Raw genomic sequence first — 22,002 nt, forward strand, 5'->3', positions numbered from 1 at the left:
GGTGTGCTAACAGAGGAGAACAACCTGTGTGCAGAGGGACTAGGAGCACTCTGCATTTCTAAGTTTGGCTTTGATGACACCTGCTGTGCCTCCAAAGTCTGGGTTATGCTTCTTAACTGAGGGTGGGAATAAAATGAGCACCTTGCATCACTTTGCATGAGATGCTGATGTCCGTGAGCATAGACCAAACACAAACAAGGCTATTAGCTCCTTAGGATAGCTAGACATGAATGGGAGCCTAATAGTAACAAATCAGTTTTAGCCTTGCTAAACTCCTGCATTAGCAGCCCACTCTGCTAATACTCTACTCTACAAACAATACCAAGATGTTAATTAAAATGTTGCTTCACCACTCAGTGGGAAAGAAGGAGCTACCCAGAGATGATACAGAGCCATCTGAAATGCACAGTGTCTTTCTACTTTTTTCATCAGCCTTTATTCTGCAAGTCAGTTGAAAGTTGGAGACTAGCATTGCTAATATCAGCCACAAAAAGGTCAGGTTTCAGCCAGGTGTGGAAACAATTTAGATAAGGCAGAAGCCTTCAGATCAGCTGGACATGTTTAATATAATCTTAGGGTACTGGAAGAGCCGATCTGAACTGGCATCTGAAATCAATCAGCAATCTGAAAACCTGAAGAAGATGGGTGAGAAACCAGATGAGTAGGAAAATATGATGTTCCCTTTCAGTCTTTCCAAAGCATTAAAATAAAAAGAAGAGTGCAAACAAGCTAATGAAAAAAAAGAGGAACAAACAGTTACGTGTTAGCATGTGAAAGTTAAAAAGAAGATGAAGAATGAATGTCAATTTGTCATCAACAAATGGTGACAACCAGCCTGATTTCCTTCTGTAGCAGTGAGCAGGAGGGGAGCAGCAGCAGGGACAGCACTATGGTTGTAGGTAAGCTTTTCTTATTGTCACTCAAGATGTTCTCATAGCAGCCTTAACGAGACTTGCACAGCACAGGAACAAAACAGACTGGAAAACTATATTTGAGTCTAGTTTGAAATGATTTTTGGAATTATGCATTAAAAGGGGTTCTGCAAGCACATTTCTTGGACTCAGTGTTAAAAGTTTGAATTAAAAAGATGGATGACAAACTAGGCATGAAGCTGGGATGGACTTCAAACACACTAAAAGAACTCCGAGCATATACAAAGGAGAAAAGGCCTGAAGAAAACAAGATGAAATTCAATAGGCACAAGTACAACATAGGAAGGAGCAATCATTTACATAAATGCACGATGAGGAAGAACTGGTTAGGTAACAGCTCTTCACAAAAGGATGTGGGGGAAACAGTGTATTCAAGCTGAACATAAGTCAACAACATCAGGTTGTTGTGAAAAAGACAAACATCATGCTGAGATGTACAGACAGGAATAAAGCTTGCAAGACATGTACTGCCTCTCCCACTCCACTTCAGCATCAATAAAGCCGCAGCTGAAATTTTATGTTAAGTTCTCAGCGACACAGTATAGGGAAGATGAGCCCAAAGAAAGATTAGGGGAAAAAAAAAGCCTTTGAAGAAAGCTGGAACAAATTTATTTCATTTATTCTAAAGAAAAAAATGATACAGGAGAGGAACGTAGTAAATCTCCAAGCATCTAAGAGTCTGGAGAAGCAAGCAAGCCCTTTGCCTCCCATGTCAGTGTTTACCCAGAAGGAATTGACAGGCTCTCATTGCAACAGGTCAGACGTTAGGAGGAGCAATCTGTAAAACACTATAATGAGGCACTCATACAGACTACCTCGGAAAGCTATGGATGCATTATTGCAGGAGGGCTGCTAACAACAAGCTGAACAAATCTTTCCTTTTGTAAAGCTGAGCTTGCTGGTGGCCAAGCAAAAGGATAGAGCAACCCTAAGATGCCTTTCAGTCCTACCTTCAGTGTATTTCAGCTAGAGTGCCTTGAACACACAAGGTTCAACAGTCTCTAGAGCAGCCTCTGCTCCCAGTGAGCACTTGTGCAGAGGACGGCTTTGGGTTCCCTTCCAGCTGCCCAAGAGGCAGGCTGCTGGAGAAGCACAACTCTGCCACTCTGACTTCTCCTCTTCGAGGAAGAAGGCTCTCTCCCATTCATAACATTCTCACGGTGAGTCACAAAAACACTTTAAAACCTAGCGTGCGTTAGAAAGACTATTTCATCTGGAGGATTATAGCTCAGGTCAAACCCAGGACAGCAGTCAGTAAGCTACCGCCTCGCCTGATTACAGTTTGGTGAAATCAGGAATTCAGGCAAAGAATAAATCCACTGAAAACAGAACCAGTCGGGTCTGGCTTTCAGTCACAGTAGAGATGACACAGCCTGGCAATGTAGCCTTTCTTTTTCCTCTCTTCTTTTTTTCTTTTTTTGCACAGAAATCAAGATGATAGCACCTGAAAAATTCTTCTGCACCACAAAAGAATGCTCCCTTCATAGCTTTCATAAAAACCATATGAAACAAAATAAAATTATTAAAAAATGGATGAAAAAGGAAGGAATGGCAGATGTGAATATGTGAATATTCTTGTTTTAGTTGCCCAAAGGAACAAGCATTACTGAAGCAGGATGAAGGCAGATAGCTATCTTTACCTCATTGAATAGCACCTTATTCTGTGAATAGCCTCCATGGAATAACAGCCACTACTCAGAGATTCAATAGCTTAATGAACATAACGAGATTGGCACAATTTGGAGCTTAATTTGCATGCACTTTGAATTTGTTTGCTTTATGAGTTTCATTTCAAAATAAAAATACATGTAAAAGTAGCAGCAATTCAAGTGTCACTTGGCTTAACCTGTATTTTTCCAGGAATTCTTACACTCTCCAAATTTGCTAATTGCTAGGACTTGTGCAGCTAAAAGGAAAAATGCATGCTAAAAGAAAATATCCTTTTTGATTTATAATACATAATTAACATGAGCTTTTCTAGCTCCAACACTGGCAAATCTATCCTCTTGAAAAATACACACATCATTTTCATGCTACAAATTAAATTTGGTGTGGTTATGCTTTTAGCACTCAACAAGTAAAAGCTTGTAAATGAAAAGCTGAAGCATAAAGGTATGGCAAGTCTCATTTAAGAAATCAAAATCTTCAGAAAACAGAACTTCTCTCCAGCAGAAGTCAACAAAAGCTGTTAATAATTAAATGCTGCTTTTGATTAACACTTTATGCGACGTGTTTATTTTGAAAGTCTGTATTTAAGCAGATCTTTATAGAAAACAAATCAAATCCCTGCGCTTCAGTCCCATATGATGTCTGGCTAATAACCACACAACAGTTGGAAACTGTCAAAATATTTTACAGCTCAATTGTAATTACCATCCAAGTCTAAGCACGCAGTAATTGGGCGTTAGCCATGCTCTGGGGGTGTTACAGCAATACACAGCAGTCACTTCTTCTGCGCTTTGTTTTGGCACATGTAAAACTCCTCAATGATCCCCAGCACCTAACTCATAAAATCCTGAATGAAATATGTGCTCATACATTGTCTGCAGAGATAGACGTGGGTGTTTTTTTCATAATACAGTATAGCACTTCATCATTTTAAAAATCTATCTAATACTTGGAAGCACAGAATTTGTTCAGCTGCTATTTTTTTTTCCTGCTTCAAATCTCCAAAATAAAAACTGTATTGTCAGATCAATAAGAAAATAATCATTCTGACTGAAATATTGCATGCTAAAGCTAACATTACTAAATGCTTTGACACAAGCTGTGGTGAAAGCTTATTTTGACTTCAAAGAACACATTCTGCAGATCATAAACAGAGAAGACATTCTGAGCGAGTGAGAGAGAAAAAGTACAGTTAGGATACAGCAACAGAAGGGACCTGAAAGGGCTTTTAGCACATACTATTACATGTACGTAACAAGTGCCACACAGAAAGTGCTGTACAGAGCTGCCAGCCCCTCAACAGTCAGCTCAAGAGGGCACTTCTACAGCAAGGACCAAGGCAGCGCCAGGGCTGGATTCATGATTCACCAATCTTTCAATACTATTCAAATCACGAATCCATTTAACTATCATCAACTCCGTGGTGACAAGACAGACAACATCACTGGATCCCTAATACATTAATATCCATTGGATTAAGATTCTTAAGAGATGTTATGCCTTTGAACTGACAGCGTATGAAAGGAAGGAAGCGTTACATTTTAAGTGTCCTTTGGACTTAATTTCTGTGGTTAGGTTAAATAAAATTAAGCACTCGTGAAAGAAAGGCTCTCAAATTGGTCCCTGGATGATGCAATGCTTAAATATGCTTCTGGTGTGAGCTGTTAGTGATCCCAAACACTCATCTGCAGACAGGACTAAGAAACACCCGGATGAAGATGGTAACAGCTTTCCACGCAGGAGCACTAGTGCTACCAGAGGGCCTCTGGGGAAGGCATTGGCAGCTCTACCTTGGGCTGGCGGATGCACTGAGATCCATCAGACAACCCCGAGCAGCTACAAGGGGGAAAAAGGCTTTGGCCAAACGCCAGCACAAATGCAGAAAACTCAGGTTGTACATCATCCTTAGCAAGTCTGACCACGTCCAGGTGTTGCAACGCACACAGCACTTATCATTCACACATCTCAGTCTCCTGCAATACTTTTCACTGCACGAGCACCTCGGGATAAGTGGAGGAGAGCAGAGAAGGGAGCCTTACAGGGGAATTTCCATGCTTTGGGAAGTGTAAATTAGAGCATTACTACTAGTCTGACAGTAAGTTTGCTAATAAATGTGTAGCAACGTTCTAATTGCATAACAAGAGATGAAATGATTATAACAATAGTTGAAACGGGGAGAATAAAGGAAAGCAGAGGCATACGTAAGCTTTGGTAACATGGTGAGCTAGCTGTGAGTGCTGAGCTTCTGGGAAGCCACAGAAGTCAGCACACCTTTCACTTTGTCGCTACAGATCTAAATAAGGTTCTAGCAGATACTACGACGTTTGTTCTAATACTGGGTATCACTTACAAGTTAGATGAACTTTGAAATAATATTTAAAGGCACCTGTAGGATTCATCATCTTTAAGTGTGGGCTCTGGAGATTGCTAGGTAGCAGGAACATGACCCAAGACAAGACTAGGGAACAAGCAGATGGACATTACTTGAATCATACCCACCTCACCTTTAGAGTTCAATGAGCAGTTTTGTCAGCAGCTGCAATAAAATTAATGGACAGCTCAAACAGAAGCACTACGAGAGAACAGTGAGTTGATAAATGCATCACACACATGCTACTTTCAGTCTTAGCTCAGTTTCTCAACGAGTTACTGCCACAAAGTCTCCTAGTATATATAAATACTTTTGTGAAGTCCTTTTGCAATGATTCTTTACAATCTGTTTTATAAAGCCCTGGCACTGTGAGCTGCTCCTCCTTCCCAGCCCAGCTGCATGTGAAGCCTTCCACTGCCTCCTGCTTGTCTGCAGGGCAGAAAGGGAGGGCATGGGGCTCCCAGGAGGAGGCAGGCTGGGGAGGAGCAGTCCCCAGGGCCCCTTCTGCAACTGGCAGGGATGCTGCATGCTGCCACAGCCCACACACTCTGGAGTGCTCCAGAGAGCTCCTGTGCCCCAGACTGCATAAGAGAGGTGGCTGCAACCAACATACCTACAAGGAGAGGTCAGAGAGGACGTGCTGCTGGAGCCTAATCAAAACAAACGTGGTTGTTCCAAGAGTCAGAGCTGATCTCGCTGAACAGTTCTTTGTTTCTGAGGGAATCCTCTCATTAAAGTGGACAAAACAGAAACTGAAATCACAGAGGATTTGATCTTCCTCTTACCCCACTTTGACTCAGTAAATACGAAAATATCTTCCCTGTTCCAATACAATAAGAAAACCTGGAAGCTAACTTATTTTACCATCCACGCAAACCATTTCCAAGTATTTTTCAACAGGACTCTCAGCACCTGAATGCACTCAGCACAGAACCCATACTGCCTACAAAAGCCAAAGAGACAAGAGGAGGTGAAACTGCTAACATCCATTTCAAAGATAGATGTCTGAAGGTGTGCATTTTTTCCAACTTTCCCACTGTACTGGGCACAAAATATTGGTAAAACTGTGTCTCAAACACAGCAAAAGTGAGAAAAGTGATGATGAAGAGTAAATCACATGTTATCTGCACACCAAAAAACACACAGCACCTTCGAAATGGAGCAAAACATTTCATTTGTCTGGGGACTGGTCACAGAACATGGCTCCTCCAAAATTAAAATTAGGAAACATCCTTTCTAAAAGGATTAAGGTGCAGTGATGCAAATCATTTCATGTCCTGAACATATTACTAGTTCCTTTTGTTGGATGGGTCTTCAGACTCTCCAAATACTTTAAAAAAAAAAAAAAAAAGATTGTTTGTAGTCAACAAAAACTATTTGTAAATAGATCAACAATATGTCCAAGGAGATAAAAATAGCCACACTTCTTACACTAACAATATATTGACACCAACCGAATGCATATGCATATGCTAAGAAAATATACATGCACGTACTCGAGGTGTGTCTTCATGTGTGAAAATGATTAAGATCATTTGAAACAAGAAAAACATTCTGTTTTGTAAGTAAAAATGATTTTCATAAAACTTTAGAAACATAAAGTATAACATAGGTAACTGAAAAAAATATGAACAAATATGAGGATATTTTTATTTCCAAATATTTCAGATAGCGCAATATTTTAGGACACTTTCAGTGCACGAGTGGCTAAGTTGGGTTTCAAACCTATTTGCACTGAAATCAGCCAGGCAACATCATCCTTGTAAAAGACCACAAAAAGATGTGAAGAAGAGCACAGAGACATCCTTGTTGTCTCAGAGGTGCTGATGATGAAGCGAGGGAGAACAGAACTTTTGCTCAGCCTACGAAAGATAAAGAGACTGTACTCTGACTTGTGCTTCGATCACCCTTTAAAGATGGAAAAGACAACTAAGGAACTAGAAACTGCTCTATCTACTTTACCCCAGCAGTTCATACACATGAGAACTCAGATGGGAAGATTTCACAGCCCAAGACTTTGATTCAGGACCAACTAAAGATCCTCCATTTCTCAGTGCCTTCAGCGGACTCTGCACGGAGTCTCATGAACATGTACAGAAGTCCAGGTGTCCAACAGTCACCGCCAACCAATTCATTCAGAATGTATTTCTATCTTTCTGCTCTTATGAATGTGAGAGCCTTTCACACAACTGTGCATGTACAGTCAGGGTCAGCAGTCACACGTGAGGTTCGTGCAGAGGACAGTATTTGTCTCAGTGGTGAGCCCAAAGGAAAAAAGAAGACATCTTCTACAGCTACAAATCCACTTGATTCAAACAGCTCTTGGTGCTGAAGATGTTAGGCATGCATATCAAGTTGTTCCTAGTCCTAAAATTAAGCGTAACAGCATCTTCATTGAGGCAACAAAAACTATCGATGAAACCTCTGACACTTGGAGTCACGATCTTCAAGATATTCAATACCAAGTTACAAATTTTTCACTCCCACTTTTTTAGTATCTGCTGGAAGACTCCTTTATTGGGGATGAGATGTGTGTTATGATTACTGAGTTCACAGTGGCATGCTATCAGCTAGTGGGCAGCACACAGTTCTGCTCTAAGGGAGTATCAGTGGAGGAGAATAAGCTGTTAGAAAGTGCTTCAACACTCTATATCCTCCGAATCCAAATGATTTCTCTACAAGCAGTAATGTATGTATCTAATCAGTGAGTGTTTTCATCAAGCTCTTAAACACCACAGTTGTTTTTCTAATATAGTAAGGCAAACAGTATTTTTTGTAACATTTACAACAGGATTTCCTTAATTACTTTAGTTTCTATTGAGCTCCTTAAAGGCCACTTTGCTGAGCTAGAGCACATGATTTCATTCACAGTTTAAAAGCTTTTCCCATGCATGCTTTTCAAAGCTGATTTGTCTGAATTATATATGAACTATATTTAAAATCTGTGCATTATTCATTACTACAGGCTATGAAGCATCATTTAGGGATTAACACTATCTACTAAACTGCAAAATAGCTCTTGTCAACAATGAAACAAAGTGAGTTCCAAATAATCAGTTATATTTTTAAAAAGTTAACCAAATTCTTCTATAAAAGTACAAAAACATTTCACTAAATCTACCAAGAAAAAACATGCATGTCCTATTTTTTGACACAGAAACAAACTCAGTTTATCTAATAGGGACATAAAATACAGAACTGTCTAAGATTTCTTTGTAACAGAAAGATTTCTTGCTTTAATTATGTTATAACCTTTTCTTTCTCTAACAGCCTCTACATAGAGTGCTCGCACTGCATGCATTTTAAGATTGATCTATATGCTTCTGCATAGGATAAATCAAACAAAAAAATAATCTGGATTTGGGTTTTGTATTCAAATGACTACTTCTCCAGAGAAACATCTCCTTCTCTCCATATTCCATCCACGTATATCAAAATAACCCAGAAAAAACATGGATCAAAAAATATATTACACACAAAACCCTTAGATGGCTCATACAGTGACAGTTACAGAGAATACACAGTTCTTCTGAAGGAGTACAAAAATATCTAAAACCTTGACTTCAGTAAAACCCCGATCACTCAGTTCCTTCGGATTGTTTTGTATTTATTTTCTTTTATTCAGGTTTTTTTCTTTTTAAGAAATTGTTTTTTTCTCCCCATTTTTTGTCACCACAGACACTCCCTTTAGGCAACCGTGCATCAACAATCCTCCCACGTTCAAAGTCGGCTACATCTGTTGCTCTTTCCCATTGTTGAAAATTCCTGCCTTAATCCTATTTGACTTTATTCATGCAAAGGTCATCCTGAATTCAACAAATGGAGGAGCGACAGCAAGCACACTGTTGAACATGGCTAAAAAATGCTGTTGTAGAACATGCAGCTAGTGTGCCGGCACTATCTCAGAAGTGCTTGGTTTATTATGCAGGCTCCCAGTCCTCCTGGCTGTGTTGCAATATGAATTGGTAACGTATTCCTTCTAGCACCTCAGTAATACAACGTTTTTCTTCTAACTGGCTTGATTCTCTCTACTTAAAAAGATTTGCACATACCTTGTATTTGCTTGTGAGTCTGTGTACAACATGTATGTATAATACCAGACTGTGTCACACTCCCTACAGCTTAGCTTCTGGCATATTAGGCTTCTCTGTTTCTGCTGGTTTTCACTTTTCAGTATACTCAGCTTCACAAATCAATCCTATTTAATTAACCAGGCAGTCAAGAACTAACTATGGCCACTATTTTAAATAAATGATGTAAAATTTCTGACTGTTACGCAGCAGGGTTGAACTGCTAATGCTTAATGCTTCAGGGCCACCACTGTACTGCTGATTCATTCATGGAAGCTGTCGATTTTGCTTTTAGACTCGCTGTTCTTCCCTACCAACAAAAAAATTAAACGTCACGTAATCATGATTTATTCTTATGCATAAGTATCTGACCAAACCAAAGAAAGATTAGCAGGAGCAGTGAATTAGTAACTAAACCAAAGCTAACTATCAGACTGATTTATGAAGTGGAGATAATTATTTTTGTAATATGTCCATAACTCATCATGACAGAAGCAGAGGAATATTTATTCATGCATGCTTATTTCCAAGTTGAGGTGCTTGCCAGCCAAGTTGAACCAAACCCACCCTTCAGGCAACCAGAGAAAACAGGCTACTGTTAGTTCAGTTCCTTAACAGAACGACTTGCTGAGGGCCTGATACAGTTTAGAGCCTACTGAAGATTTTAACAATATGAAACAACTCCACAATGAAGTCTAATGTAATAGCTGATAGTTAAATGCTACAGCAACAGCAGCTCAGTCCTGTTGTATTTAGCTCCTCATTAAACTGCAAGGCAACACAGGAAACAAACAAGTTTACCATTTAAAAGTTGCTCTATACCCTGCTTCTTAAGAAATCTGAGGTTAAGGTGTAAAAACTCTACAGAGAAAGGGTAAGTTTCATCAGATTTTGTTACGATTTTGAAGATTTTGGTTTTGATGGTAATTTTAAAAGTGTCTTGCTTGAGGAGAAGCATTCCTTCTTTCTTTTCACCTTTTAGAAAGCAAAGCTTCAACAAAACACGAAGTAATAGTCTGTGAAGCCAAGCATGTGAATCAAAGCCTTCCCTGTCCTTTGAAAAGGTTACGATGAATGGCAGTAAGGTGGTTATCCTCTGGTACCTACGCCAGGAGCTGGCCCTGCAGCTCCCTCCCGCCGTAGGAGAAAAGGTAAATAGTTTAAAGAATAATAAAAGACCTTCATCGCAGATAAGGATTTTCAGATTACATATCCCAGAAGCTAGCCCAGGTTTTACTTAGAGCTGGTTTTCAAATGCTTCAGCCTGGGCAATGGTGCTTGCACCTAAACCAGCTTATACCCTGCAAGACTCAACAGTGCCATGAAAACACTGGTGTTCAGGAGCATGAGAGTCCTAGAAACTTGAATGCTCCCTGCAGCTCCCAACTTTCTTATCACAGAATATCCTGAGTTGGAAGGGATTCACAAGGATCACTGACCCCATACCCAGGCTCCACACAGCATCACCCAAATGCAAACCTTATGGCTGAGAGCACTGTCCCAGTGTTCCCTGAGCTCCGGCACTGGGGCCGTGCCCCCTGGGCAGCCTGTGCCATACTCACCGCCCCTTGGGGCAGAGCCTTTCCATGACCCCCCAGCCCTCTCCTGACAGCTCCATGCCGTTCCCTCCGGCCCTGCTGCTGTCACACAGAGCAGAGCTCAGCGCTGCCCTCCGCTCCCTGTGAGGAGCTGCAGCCGCCATCAGGCCTCCCATCAGCTCCTCTGCTCTGGGCTAAAAATCCCAGGAGTCTCAGCTGCTCCTCACAGCCCTTGTCTGCCAGACCCTTCCCCATCTTTGTAGTTTTTCTTTGGATGCTCTTTAATAGTTTTACGTCCTTTTTGTAATGTGGCACCCAAACTGCACTCAGTGCTGGAGGTGAGGCCACACAGCACAGAGCAGAGGGGATAACCAACGCCCTCTACCAGCTGGCAGCGCCGAGCCTGGATACTTAAATGACTGATTTCAGGCACTTCTGTATTCTTATAAAAAGTGCTTAAATTAGACTTTTAATCTCTCTCTCTTCAAGGACAGAAGTATTTCATTCAGCTCCAAAGGCGGGGAGGTACAGCTCAGAACAGGCAGCCTGAGCATTCCCAGCCCAAAGTGGATGAAAGCAAAGGGCTCCTCTGACTTCAGCAGCCCTGGAGCAGCTCCTCGCTATGGATCTCTCTCTCATTTGATCAACACTGCACCTGCTGGCAAGGCAGACTGTTGGGCAAGTGACACTCATTCAAGAAGTTCAAACATTTATATAACACAGCCCATACTTACAAGACAATCCCATATTTATGTAGGAAACACTGAGGAAATTCTAGCCTTAGTGAAGTTTTTTTGAATAAAATATGAAAGCGGTTATTTTTGTTACACTTACACACTGGTGCTGGCATTTTATTGACACATAGCAACAACACTCCCCTTCTCTTCATCAGGCAGCATGCTCTATGCTTGTTGGCTTTTCCAGTTGCCTCTAAAGGCCAGAGATGGATTTTCTTTCCACAGAATTGTATGCAGTCTTACATTTCCAAGATGAAATAAAGCATATAGAACTACTGCCATTGCATATCTAAAAGACAACACCTTTCCACAAAAGGTGAAATAGTATATTATTAAGGTGACAAATCTAAGCACTGTGATTTCACAGGGCAATTTAAATCTAAACTATGAAAAGTGAGGCTCTGAATATCAAAACATTAGTTAAATTACCAAGCATCATTTGCACAGACATTTAGTAGAACTGCTAACTTGTCCAGTCCAGAATTACTGTAGGTATTACCAATTCACTTCAATAGGAGCTACACTGCACCAATAAGGCAGAACTACCTTAAAGAGCAATTACTAAAATTGCAGAAGGAGCCACGTGTTTACCATCCTTTGAATTACATATATTAATCTGCAATTAAAAAGATTTTTCTAGGACAGCCCCAGAGACCTGGTTTCTGCACGCCCACTGCTACCAAAGACATAAAGAAGAAATTCTGAAATACTCAATCAGCAGCACTTCAAGTTGACGGATTGAGGGATCAGAAGTTAGGATATTCCAAAATTATGGTTACATACTCAGTGTTAATTAGTACCCTTTGTATATTCGCATTTTGATACCATCTTTAAGAGCACTTCTCCCTTAGACTTGTTCCTTATGAAGAGGGCACAGTGGACCACCTCTCCGAATGGCACTACCTATTCCTATTTTTTCCATATTATTCATTGTTTGTCCTCATGTGTCATCTGCTGCACACTCCCTGAACCTTGAACTGACAATGGTATCATTAATCTCATCAAAGGGCTCTTCTACAGTGTCCACCTTGATGGTATTTTAATCTAGAAGATTAAACATTTAATTTACTAGACATCCTCATGAGGTAGCAATCCAGTTAACTAAAGAAAAGTGAGGTCCACAACAAAGACAGCTCTAAATTATCAGAAGGTATTGCTTTCGAGTCCTCAGCCACCCAACAGTCTGCCTCAAGGACTGCTGCTAGTTTTTTCACACTTCACGCATACTTTTTCAGCTTCGTGGCACGTCCACCAAGGCAGTGGCTCTGACAATTTACTGTAGTTGCATCAAACTGGGATCTTAAAAATAACACCACAGTCGAAACTTTGGTTCAAGAGATTAGCTTAGCACCAGGGTATTCCTGGCAGAGGGAATGATAATACCCACTGCTCCTGGACAGCATTTAGCTGCCCTAACTGTCAGGGAAAGTTGTCCCATTCGCTGACCTCAACCAGAGCACAACCCGGCCCAGCTCCCTGTGTCCAGCATGTGTGGTGCTGCCTGAAGGAGTGCTGCAGGGTGACCTGCACATGGCGATACGCCTCCAGCTAGACATCACTCTGGTTTATTGCTACGGGTGCTTAGGAACAGGATAAGGTGAGAAGTGAGAGGTCAAAGTTGGAAGGTGCTCATCTCTGCCTCCAAGCCTGTGTAGATCCCCCACTGCATATGGGTAAATTACTGGCTTATCTGCTTTTTAAATTTGAAATTCTGAAGCAAGTATTTCTCCTACTGGTAGTGACGCTATCCAATGGCATCCAATTGACAGCAGTCAATTCTTTGTTGTTAGAAAATGGGCACAAAACATTTTAATGGGAAGTGTTGAAAGCAGCAGCTGCAGCAAGAAAACAATTGGTTTCACCTACACTTCCAAGGTATACAAATTGATTCCTGTTGGCAGTAGTCACGGGAATAACATGAAGAAAACAGACACCACCTTTCACTAGCTTATTCTAATACATTCATACAGCCATTTGCAAGCAGGAGGAGAGAGAAGCAAGGCTGCAGAGAAATGAAATGCCATATACAATTAACACTTAAAACTGCTGTAGTAAAACTACATGGACAAAACAAGCAATTTCCAACTACAAATGAATATATCACTTTGGCAGCTGTAGGACGCCATGAGTAGGCAAAAGCCTACACATCAAACCATGTGGCTTAAGTGCATCCAAACAATATCTGGATGCCCCTCTGGGTCTTAATGAGTAGTAAGAAGTTGTCCCTTCTGCTGGTCTTGTCTGTGGATGCCCATGGATAGACTACCACATGTTACACATTGCTTCTTTCACAAAATCACCACAGAGCAAAGCAAAATTGATTTGCTGAACAACTCTCTGACAGTGATCTCACTCCTCTATAACCATGAATGCTTCTCATGCACAGCCATGCCTGCATGTTGAAGGGAGAAATGGCTTTCACAACATTTTCCCATCTTTTTCTGTCCTATCATGGTTCTGCTCTTTAGGTCATATACACAAGAATCTGTAAATATTCAATATTCCCATTAAATGTAAATACCTGCAAATTAGTAGGCTAAGTCTAACTTGCTCATTGGTTCATGTATTTATTAGTCTGTACCTTCAGCAAAATGGAAAAATACTACACTTGTATTGGAAGTGAATGGAACTGTTCACTCTCTTTTCTAACATGCCTTCTAACAAAGCTGCTTTACATCAAAATACCAGCTAACAGTGAACACAGAAAAAACACACACCTGGTCAAGTTGACACCATTTAAAATGCATGCAAACAGTAAGAAGAGATTGTTTAAGTACAGTGTAAAAAAAGGAGCCTCTTTTATTAATACTTGAAACACTATCTCAGTATCTCTCTGTTCACGTTACATGTGTGGATTGTCTTTTTTCCCATTAAAAGATAAAACTGACTTAGAGCTGTATGCAAAGACAGATTTTCTCAGATGCCTTTTTTGCACAAGTTTGTTAAAAGTAGAAATCTTGAAATTCCACCCACTGTCTCTTGAGTCCTCCTTGGGCTTGATGAACTGTCTGCACAGGAAGTGACAAAGATCTCATGCAAATTCCTTTGCAGCTAACGTGAAGCTGAAAAGGAGCAAACTCATTCAAAAAGACATTCCAGGAAGTCAGGGAGTGCTGATGTGAATGGATAAATTAAATAATTTTGATACGGAGAGAAAATGAGTAATCTCTTTAATCTACTGTTTGCAATTCAATGTAATTTCTCTGCTTAGCAGCATCACTGCATCTGTGTTTAAGATGAGCTCTTCCTACTGTTCATCACATATGGTTGATAATGCTGAGGTAAATACAAACGAAAAGTGAACATCCAGAAACAACAGCATTTCTGAACTCTTGGAGAGTAGCACCTGGTACTACACTGATTATTATTTCTCTTCCCTTCCACTAACCTCATCTGAAGTCTGTGCTCCATTTCTGTGTAAGCAATTTCCTGCACTTAACTACATGTTTGTTCTTGTTCCCTTTAAATGTACATGAGAACTCCTTTCTTTCCCAAGGAGTAATTCATACGTGCTTCTCTCCTTGCTAGTGTGAAGGGTAAGCTGCCTATCAGGCAGAAAACTTTCTGAACAGAAGCATCCCAGATACACAATGGATTACAAAAGGTACTGGATGGAGATGGGTTATTACATGTGATGCAGAAAAAGAATCCTGTAGTTGTGATTATAGCATACCACATTTCCTACAAACATGTTTCACTAGTGCTTAAACCAGCTAGTTTGCCTGGCATGAGAGAGCAGACTATTTCTGGGCAAACAAAAATTTACTTTGGTTTAAAAAAGAAAACTAGAACTTAAACAAGAATGGTGAAGAAGAAAAATGTTATTACTGGCTTCTAATACGTGAATGTAATTTTTTCTTTTCTGTTAGTGTAAAAGGTCATTACAAGCTCCTCTCTACAAGCTCCAAAATCAATGCTTATGGCTTCATAACTATCACCAAAACTGCAACTTTCATAAAGATGAAAATGATTTATACATTAATATGACAGACAAACCTATTTATTACCCTCTCCTGTTGCTATATACTTTCACCAAGTGCTAAGTGTAACTCAAAAGCCAGCTAAACCATCCAAACACAGATTCAAAAGAATCCTGTGGACTGAAACCCATCCCATGTCTGTTCACAATCATTTCTTGCCAGAGAAATGCCTATCACAAAACTCTTGCTCCTGAAAACTCCAGTCTTCATTTATTGATATATTCTGGATAGCCCCACATGAAGCTGTGAGATGGAGATTTCTGCTTAATTACAGCTTCACAGTTTGTTTGTCAGAGTCACCTAAACTGAGCCAGCAAGCCATTTGAGATGGTTAACTGTGGAATAATTCTAGACTTTCAGAGTTTGTATTTTCAAATTCCCTGATGACTCAGATTGGTATAAAGAGGTGTGGAAGGAAGATGAGAAAGATTTAAGATATTTCACTAGAAGTGCAGGTAATAATACTTAAAAAGAAAACTTTCCACTAATCCACATATGGCAAATGCTGAGCTAGTACAGTTGGCAAAGAACTGGTTGGCATATTATACCCCCTCCTCAACATATGGGATCACTGGGCCATCAGAAGGGTCTTCTAAAAGGCAAAATGCTAGAGAAGCTTAGAAAGGCTTGCTACTTCAGTTAACTGATTGCTTAGGGAAGCAGTGCAAGCAAAGTATTTGGAAAAAGGTGAATAATGTGCAGAGAGAAGTATGCTTAAAATGGCTGTAGTGATGAGAACCAGTGGAATGATCTTACAGCAGCTGAAGAAGTTGAATTAATATGCACAGAATTAATATGGAAGGAGCAAAACTCTTATATCACCAGCACTCATGACTCTTGCCAATCTAACACAGATCAAAATTCTCAAGTTAGGGCGACAGAAGCAGTCTCATCGATACTCTTTTCTCATTTAGGCAAGCCCTGGAGAAGTGGGAGACACTGTTATGGTTATTATTATCATTAGCATTGTTATTTTATACCTTTATACCTAACTCATTGCAGAGAGAACAGAACTCAGGTCCATGTTGCAGGAATTACTAGATAGCATCCACAGCTTCACGCACATGTACATCACGAGCTTGGGAACAATCATTTCAGGAGAAAAATAAAGGTTAAATGCTGACTACATTTGTTTCCATGACTTTCCTTCTGACAACAATTATCTATGACTATCGGGGCAGTAAGATTTTATGCCAGCCTCACAGTGACATGAAGTCTTTGCTTCAAACTCTAGTTCTGCCTTTTTCGCAGCTATCAAGATTAAAACCTGCATATCAGTCTCAGATTCTACCTTTACTGATTGTCGAGTTCTTGAAAGCTAACCAACCCGTAACTCTGCCATGCAGCACCCTTTTTATCTTGGGGTATCTAGCTGTGATGCTTTGATATCACCAGATCAAAACATGTTTTCTTGGCATCTTCTGCCTACTTTTATATGAAACTTACAGAATTATCTAGTATAACATAAACCTCTGAACAAAAGAACCCAAAGGAATTTGATTTCCATGGTGTCAGGAGTAGTAGGGGTAATTAACCATGGATGTGATTCCAGAAAAATCTAGAAATAGTATTCAACTGTTAAAAAGATCATAAAATTCCTCTAGAAGAAAGTCTTCTGCGATACAGAGATACTTTAGCCGGAGTCTGTTCTCCAATGAGACATATCCATTCATCTGACTGATGACTGCTAAAAATTAATCATTTTACTTTTCTCATTCATTACCAGAGACATTGCTGTTATAATATTAAAAAATATGCACCAAAAAGTCATGCGTGGGAAGTTAGATATCCCTCAGGCAAGAAACACCTTCCACCACTGCTTGGGTAATGGTAAAGTCTTGGATTCAGGCTATGATGTTTCAACAGCAAACACAATTGCCCTTCTGTGGAAGATTTCCTATAACCCCGATGCCAATGCTAGAAGGCTCATTGCAGCTGAATACTGAGCGAAGCAATTTGGTGTTCAGCCATACCCTAGGGATTTCATTTCTGGGTGTATACTTAGGAAAATTTCACGCTTTCTTGCCCTACTTCTGAATCCAAGGAACATTTAGATCCTAGGTATTTAAATTCCTAAGAACTTCACTACTGTTTTCAAAAACTAATTGCTGTTCTTAATAGGGAAACATAATTTCAAGTATTTCAAGGAACAAGTATCTTGAGTAGGAATCTATCATGTGTCAAATAATCTTTCAAGAGTAATTTCCACTTAATAACAGATATTAGTACCAGCATTTATATGTTTTGTGTTCAGCAAATGTGACAAAAATCAACTATAAATACTCTACCAAAGATGTACAGAAGCATTTTAGGAGTCTTTTTCTTTAATCTCCAAAGTTCTAACATTAACGCGGTGTTTCTGTATTCAGTAGACTAGCATTTCTGCTCCACAATCATTTCCCACGAAGACAACCAAGACAGGGAATCCAGCATGTTGGAACAGTTGAGGTCTGGTTACTGTAATACAGAGGCTTTCTGTGCACAGGTAACTTGGACAAATCACATCCTAAGTTCAGTTACTTAACCTCCCCCTTTACCTACACTTACCCCCACGGGACTACTCCCCCTACATAAAGTTTTCTACCAAGTTCATGATTGTATAGTTCCCGTGCCCTTTGATTGGAGTTTTTTCACAGTTGCTAAATACTGCCACTGTTACTGGGTAATAAACAAGTTTTCTGTGCCAACACTCCAGGTCCTGCCGGGGTACTACTTTATTCAGGTATGAGGAAATTAATTAATTTTCTTTTCTTTTTCAACAGCAGTCCTTTTCAAATTTCAAGCAACATTCCAAGTAAAGTGCTTTTGATCTACAGTTATTAGATCATCTTAGATCAAAACAATTCAAGCACAGAAAAAGAGATTTAGTAAAAGCTTTCTGATTTATAAGCGACCGTGCAATACTTTGGTATATCCAGTGAGTGAAACTTTCCAATCTAACTGTAATGTAATAAACCCAGATACTGTGTCTGCTCTGGAGCCTTCCCTAATGGTCTCACACCTTTCAAAATCCTGTGAAAAAAATTAAAGCTTTCCTGAAATGTAGAAGGTCAACATAAAATTTCATCTTCCCCCATGGCCGTAATGAATATTTCAGTTTCAGTACTTGGAGCTTCACTGTTCTCAGCTGTTGCTTCCACGGCAAAGAGATGGTCTGCAAGCAGACAGGCACCAAAACACTTGGAAAGTAACACCCTACATAGTTGCATAAGCTGCTTGGCTGCATTGGTAACAATCCAGTCTTTTCAGCAGGTTCAATCCTGCATCTTAATCAATTTCAGCTTTCCAACAATCTAAAACAGCCACAATAATTGAGCACAGCAGTAAAACATTTTTCTATCTCAATGAAATAAGGCACAAAAATATTTCCTTGGAAGCAGATCTCTAAAAAAGAAAAACAAACCAAATCAAAAATACCCAAACAAACAGGAAAAAAACCAACACCCTCTCAAACAATGACCAATGGGGGTACAACCTCCATCAAACGAGTGGATAAAATCTTCTCCACAGAATTCTCTTCTCTACCTGGTAGTACCAGAATGCTTTACTTTGGCTGCTTTGCACTAACCTGAAGACCACACTCTACCAAAAATCGAATAAAATGGATTTTTTTTCTTACAAAACCTCATGCAAACAGGATCCCATTGCAGCACATGATAGAACTGCAATACTTGGATGAAATATTGCTCTGGTAGTGGTTTTACATATTGAAAGTTATGCCCGTGGCCCTGCTGTGCTGTTTTGTTTTGCCGTGAGCAGACACAGATTAGATTTCTGGTCTCATACTCTTTACTCTAAGTGAATGCTAAAGTGACAGCAAGATCAGAGCCTGGGGGGACAAGGACATGTCAGCAATCTAGCTGACTAATTAAGCAATGAAGCGATAGGTATCACAATTAGTTTCATTCCATTCTTAAAGTATGGCGGCTCCAATACAAGGAAAAACAAATGACAATATGCATAAATTGGGAGAGCTGTGCTGGAAGCGAAGCCTTCTGTTCTCACCTTCCTACCTCTAGTAACAAGTTGTCAGCACACACAAAATTTGTTTTTAAAAACATCCCACTGATACGTTCCATTAAACGATTCTCTTGCTTAAAAAAGAACAGGCATCTGCTGAAATTCTAGAGATAAAATTCACATTGTCAGAGTTTGCTTTTGTGATCCTAGAATACCTACACTGCACATTGCCACATTCAAGAGAAGTTAATTCAGAATTTTACTTGAGAAACAGTGAAGTATCAGTGTATTCATGTACACTTAGCTTGGACATTTCTAATAAACTGTTAATCTGATTTAAAGTAGACTGGCTTTTTTTTTTTTTTTTTTAATTACTTCAATATACGATGGAATTGAACATATACAAATCCTAACGCAAATAAACAGTGTTCAGTACTAAGCTCTTGAAACCCAGATCTATGATAGAAATGTGGAGACGGACTCTTCAACAGCAGCAAGGCTTAGTGACATTACAATAGATCAAGACAAAGTATTGTTCAACATGATTTTCTTCCTTCTCAATGGCATATCCAGCTGTCTGGTACCGTTTGTTACTAGAAGACTCTTTTCACTGAAACTGCAGTTGCTGTTACTGTTGTCATTAAATCCTTAAAGAAAAAATACAAGCTCCTACTGCTGCTCTCTCCCTATGAACCAGGGACTGAATAGAGATGAACCAACACCTTATTAAGTCCAAGCAAAGCTTTTATGATGGCCCGCAGAAATAAATAGGATGTCTACAATCCACATAAAGGCACTGTTAATAATAAAGACAAAAATTTGGTATGAAAAACCTACCTTTGGAGAAGAAGAAAGCTCTCTCGATGCAGGAATAGCTGACACATTCTCACTCATGTTTGTCTCTGTCTTTGGCAAGAGGTTTGGTGGTTCAGGCGCCCTTCTTTTCATCTTCTTTTCTGGTTCTTGCAATGGACCAACTTTAATTAAAGCAGGGCTTGATTTTGGTTCATAAAATGGATTTGATCTAATTAAAGAAAGGAAACGTATTTCTTTACAATTGTCTTGGAATTCAAAACAGAAATAAGACTTGTTTAGGGAAACTGATGACTAAAGTGCTTTTATTATCCCATGCAAGAGAATGTTTAGCTTTTACATGCTACTTTCTGATATGACTGACAAGTGAGAAAAACGGTTCCAACTGGATTAGCTCAGAACTTCTTTAGACAACTTCCAAATTACATGTTTTATTAATAACTAAATTAAAATATACTTGGCTATTTAAAGATCTCATTTATAGGTGAGCTCAATACCAACAAATTCGAGAGAGGATGCTAGCTGTTGAATATGCCAATGAACAGAAGTAAGAATTCTTAATCAGAACAGATTTAAGTTCCAACCGCCTATTTGTTCTATCCTAAACAAATACTTCCACAGCATTTCCAAATGTGATCTAATAGTTTAATACATCAACTATCAATCAACAAAACATTGAATAAAAGCTTCACCTATGGACTTGAAAGTAGATGGCTATTCTGCTAAGGATACTTACAGGAACTTCCTTCACACTAACCTAACTTACTCATAACCTTCACTTTTCACGTTTTGCCGTCCAAAACAAGACAATTCATTATGAAACTGGCAAGTTAACTTATTCTTTTCTCTTCCATACCTCCCCTGCAAAATGTATTTATCGTGCGTCTCAAACAATGTCATGAAGTCACTGCAATCCCCAAAGGTCTTTCTGCATACAGTTATATAAAGCGTAACTGATCAAGACAAATAACCTCAGTCCTTCAAAATCCACTCTAGATAGAAACAATAATGCATACAGCATTTGATAAAATTACCTAGCTAGATTCATTTTCAAATTTCCTCTCGGGATAAGAGAAATGAGCTAGCCCATGCTGTCTTAACTAAAAAAGGTGGGCACAAATGAAAAGCCCACTAGTCACCCAGTTTCCTTCCACATAACACTAGATTTCTCTCAGTTTTGTTCATTTATAGTATGGAAATATGTCTTACAGTCTCTTGGCCTGACTTTAGAATTTATCTCAATGCAGTTTGTCCTTGTCCTTTTGACTGAGAAGAAGAAAGCAATTAATAATCCACACTGCAGAAAATAAGTCTACTTCTGAAAGGCAAAATCTATTGAAGCACATAAGAGAAGACCAGGCATAAAACCTCCAGACCTTTCAGAGAATCTGCCGCCACTTGTTACAGATCTAAATCCAGATAGTGAAGTGAAAGAACAACTAACACTAAAATAACTCATCTGCTGACTGAAGGCAACTTTCAGGTGTTCCCTCTTTGCTGCTCATCAAGCGCAAAGCCATCAGTGCAATAAAAACTAAGGACAAGAACAAAATAGTAAGTTAAATGAGAAACAGATGGGTGTTTTCCATGGGAGCCAGCAGAAAAAGGAGGGTATTCAGTCTGAAGCAGGGAATGCACCTAGCAGTCAGAAACTCTAATTTAGCTGACAGCCTAGCTCAGCTGTCTTCAGACACCAGGAAGTTCAAAGGGAGGTGAAAATGAAGATAAAAGATATAAAGGCTGAAGAACAACACGTGCTGCAGGACAGCACAAAGTCTTCCTTAGCTCTATAAGGCAGATTTTTGAACAGACAACAGATGCAACATGTTTGGTGATGGTGAAATTATCCTCCGCGGCCTTATTGGGAATGAGAAAGGTGTATTTGTAAGGTGTTAAAAATGATTTGGGTGGAAAAAAACCCACTAAAGAGTAA

General features: G+C 39.6%; 1 protein-coding gene across 12 annotated transcripts in view; it reads right to left on the reverse strand.

The window, feature by feature from the left end:
• EHBP1 (EH domain binding protein 1) overlaps nucleotides 1-22,002 on the reverse strand; it is a 195,268-nt gene that overhangs the window by 78,127 nt on the left and 95,139 nt on the right. For all 12 annotated transcript variants that reach the window (XM_085218795.1, XM_085218798.1, XM_085218804.1 and 9 more), the window contains one exon: nucleotides 20,094-20,280. In XM_085218795.1, the coding sequence (XP_085074921.1) occupies nucleotides 20,094-20,280 (187 nt within the window). The remainder of the gene's footprint in view (nucleotides 1-20,093; nucleotides 20,281-22,002) is intronic.

The sequence above is a fragment of the Meleagris gallopavo genome, chromosome 2, assembly GCF_905368555.1.
Source record: "Meleagris gallopavo chromosome 2, MGAL_WU_HG_1.1, whole genome shotgun sequence".
Taxonomy (NCBI): Eukaryota; Metazoa; Chordata; class Aves; order Galliformes; family Phasianidae; genus Meleagris; species Meleagris gallopavo.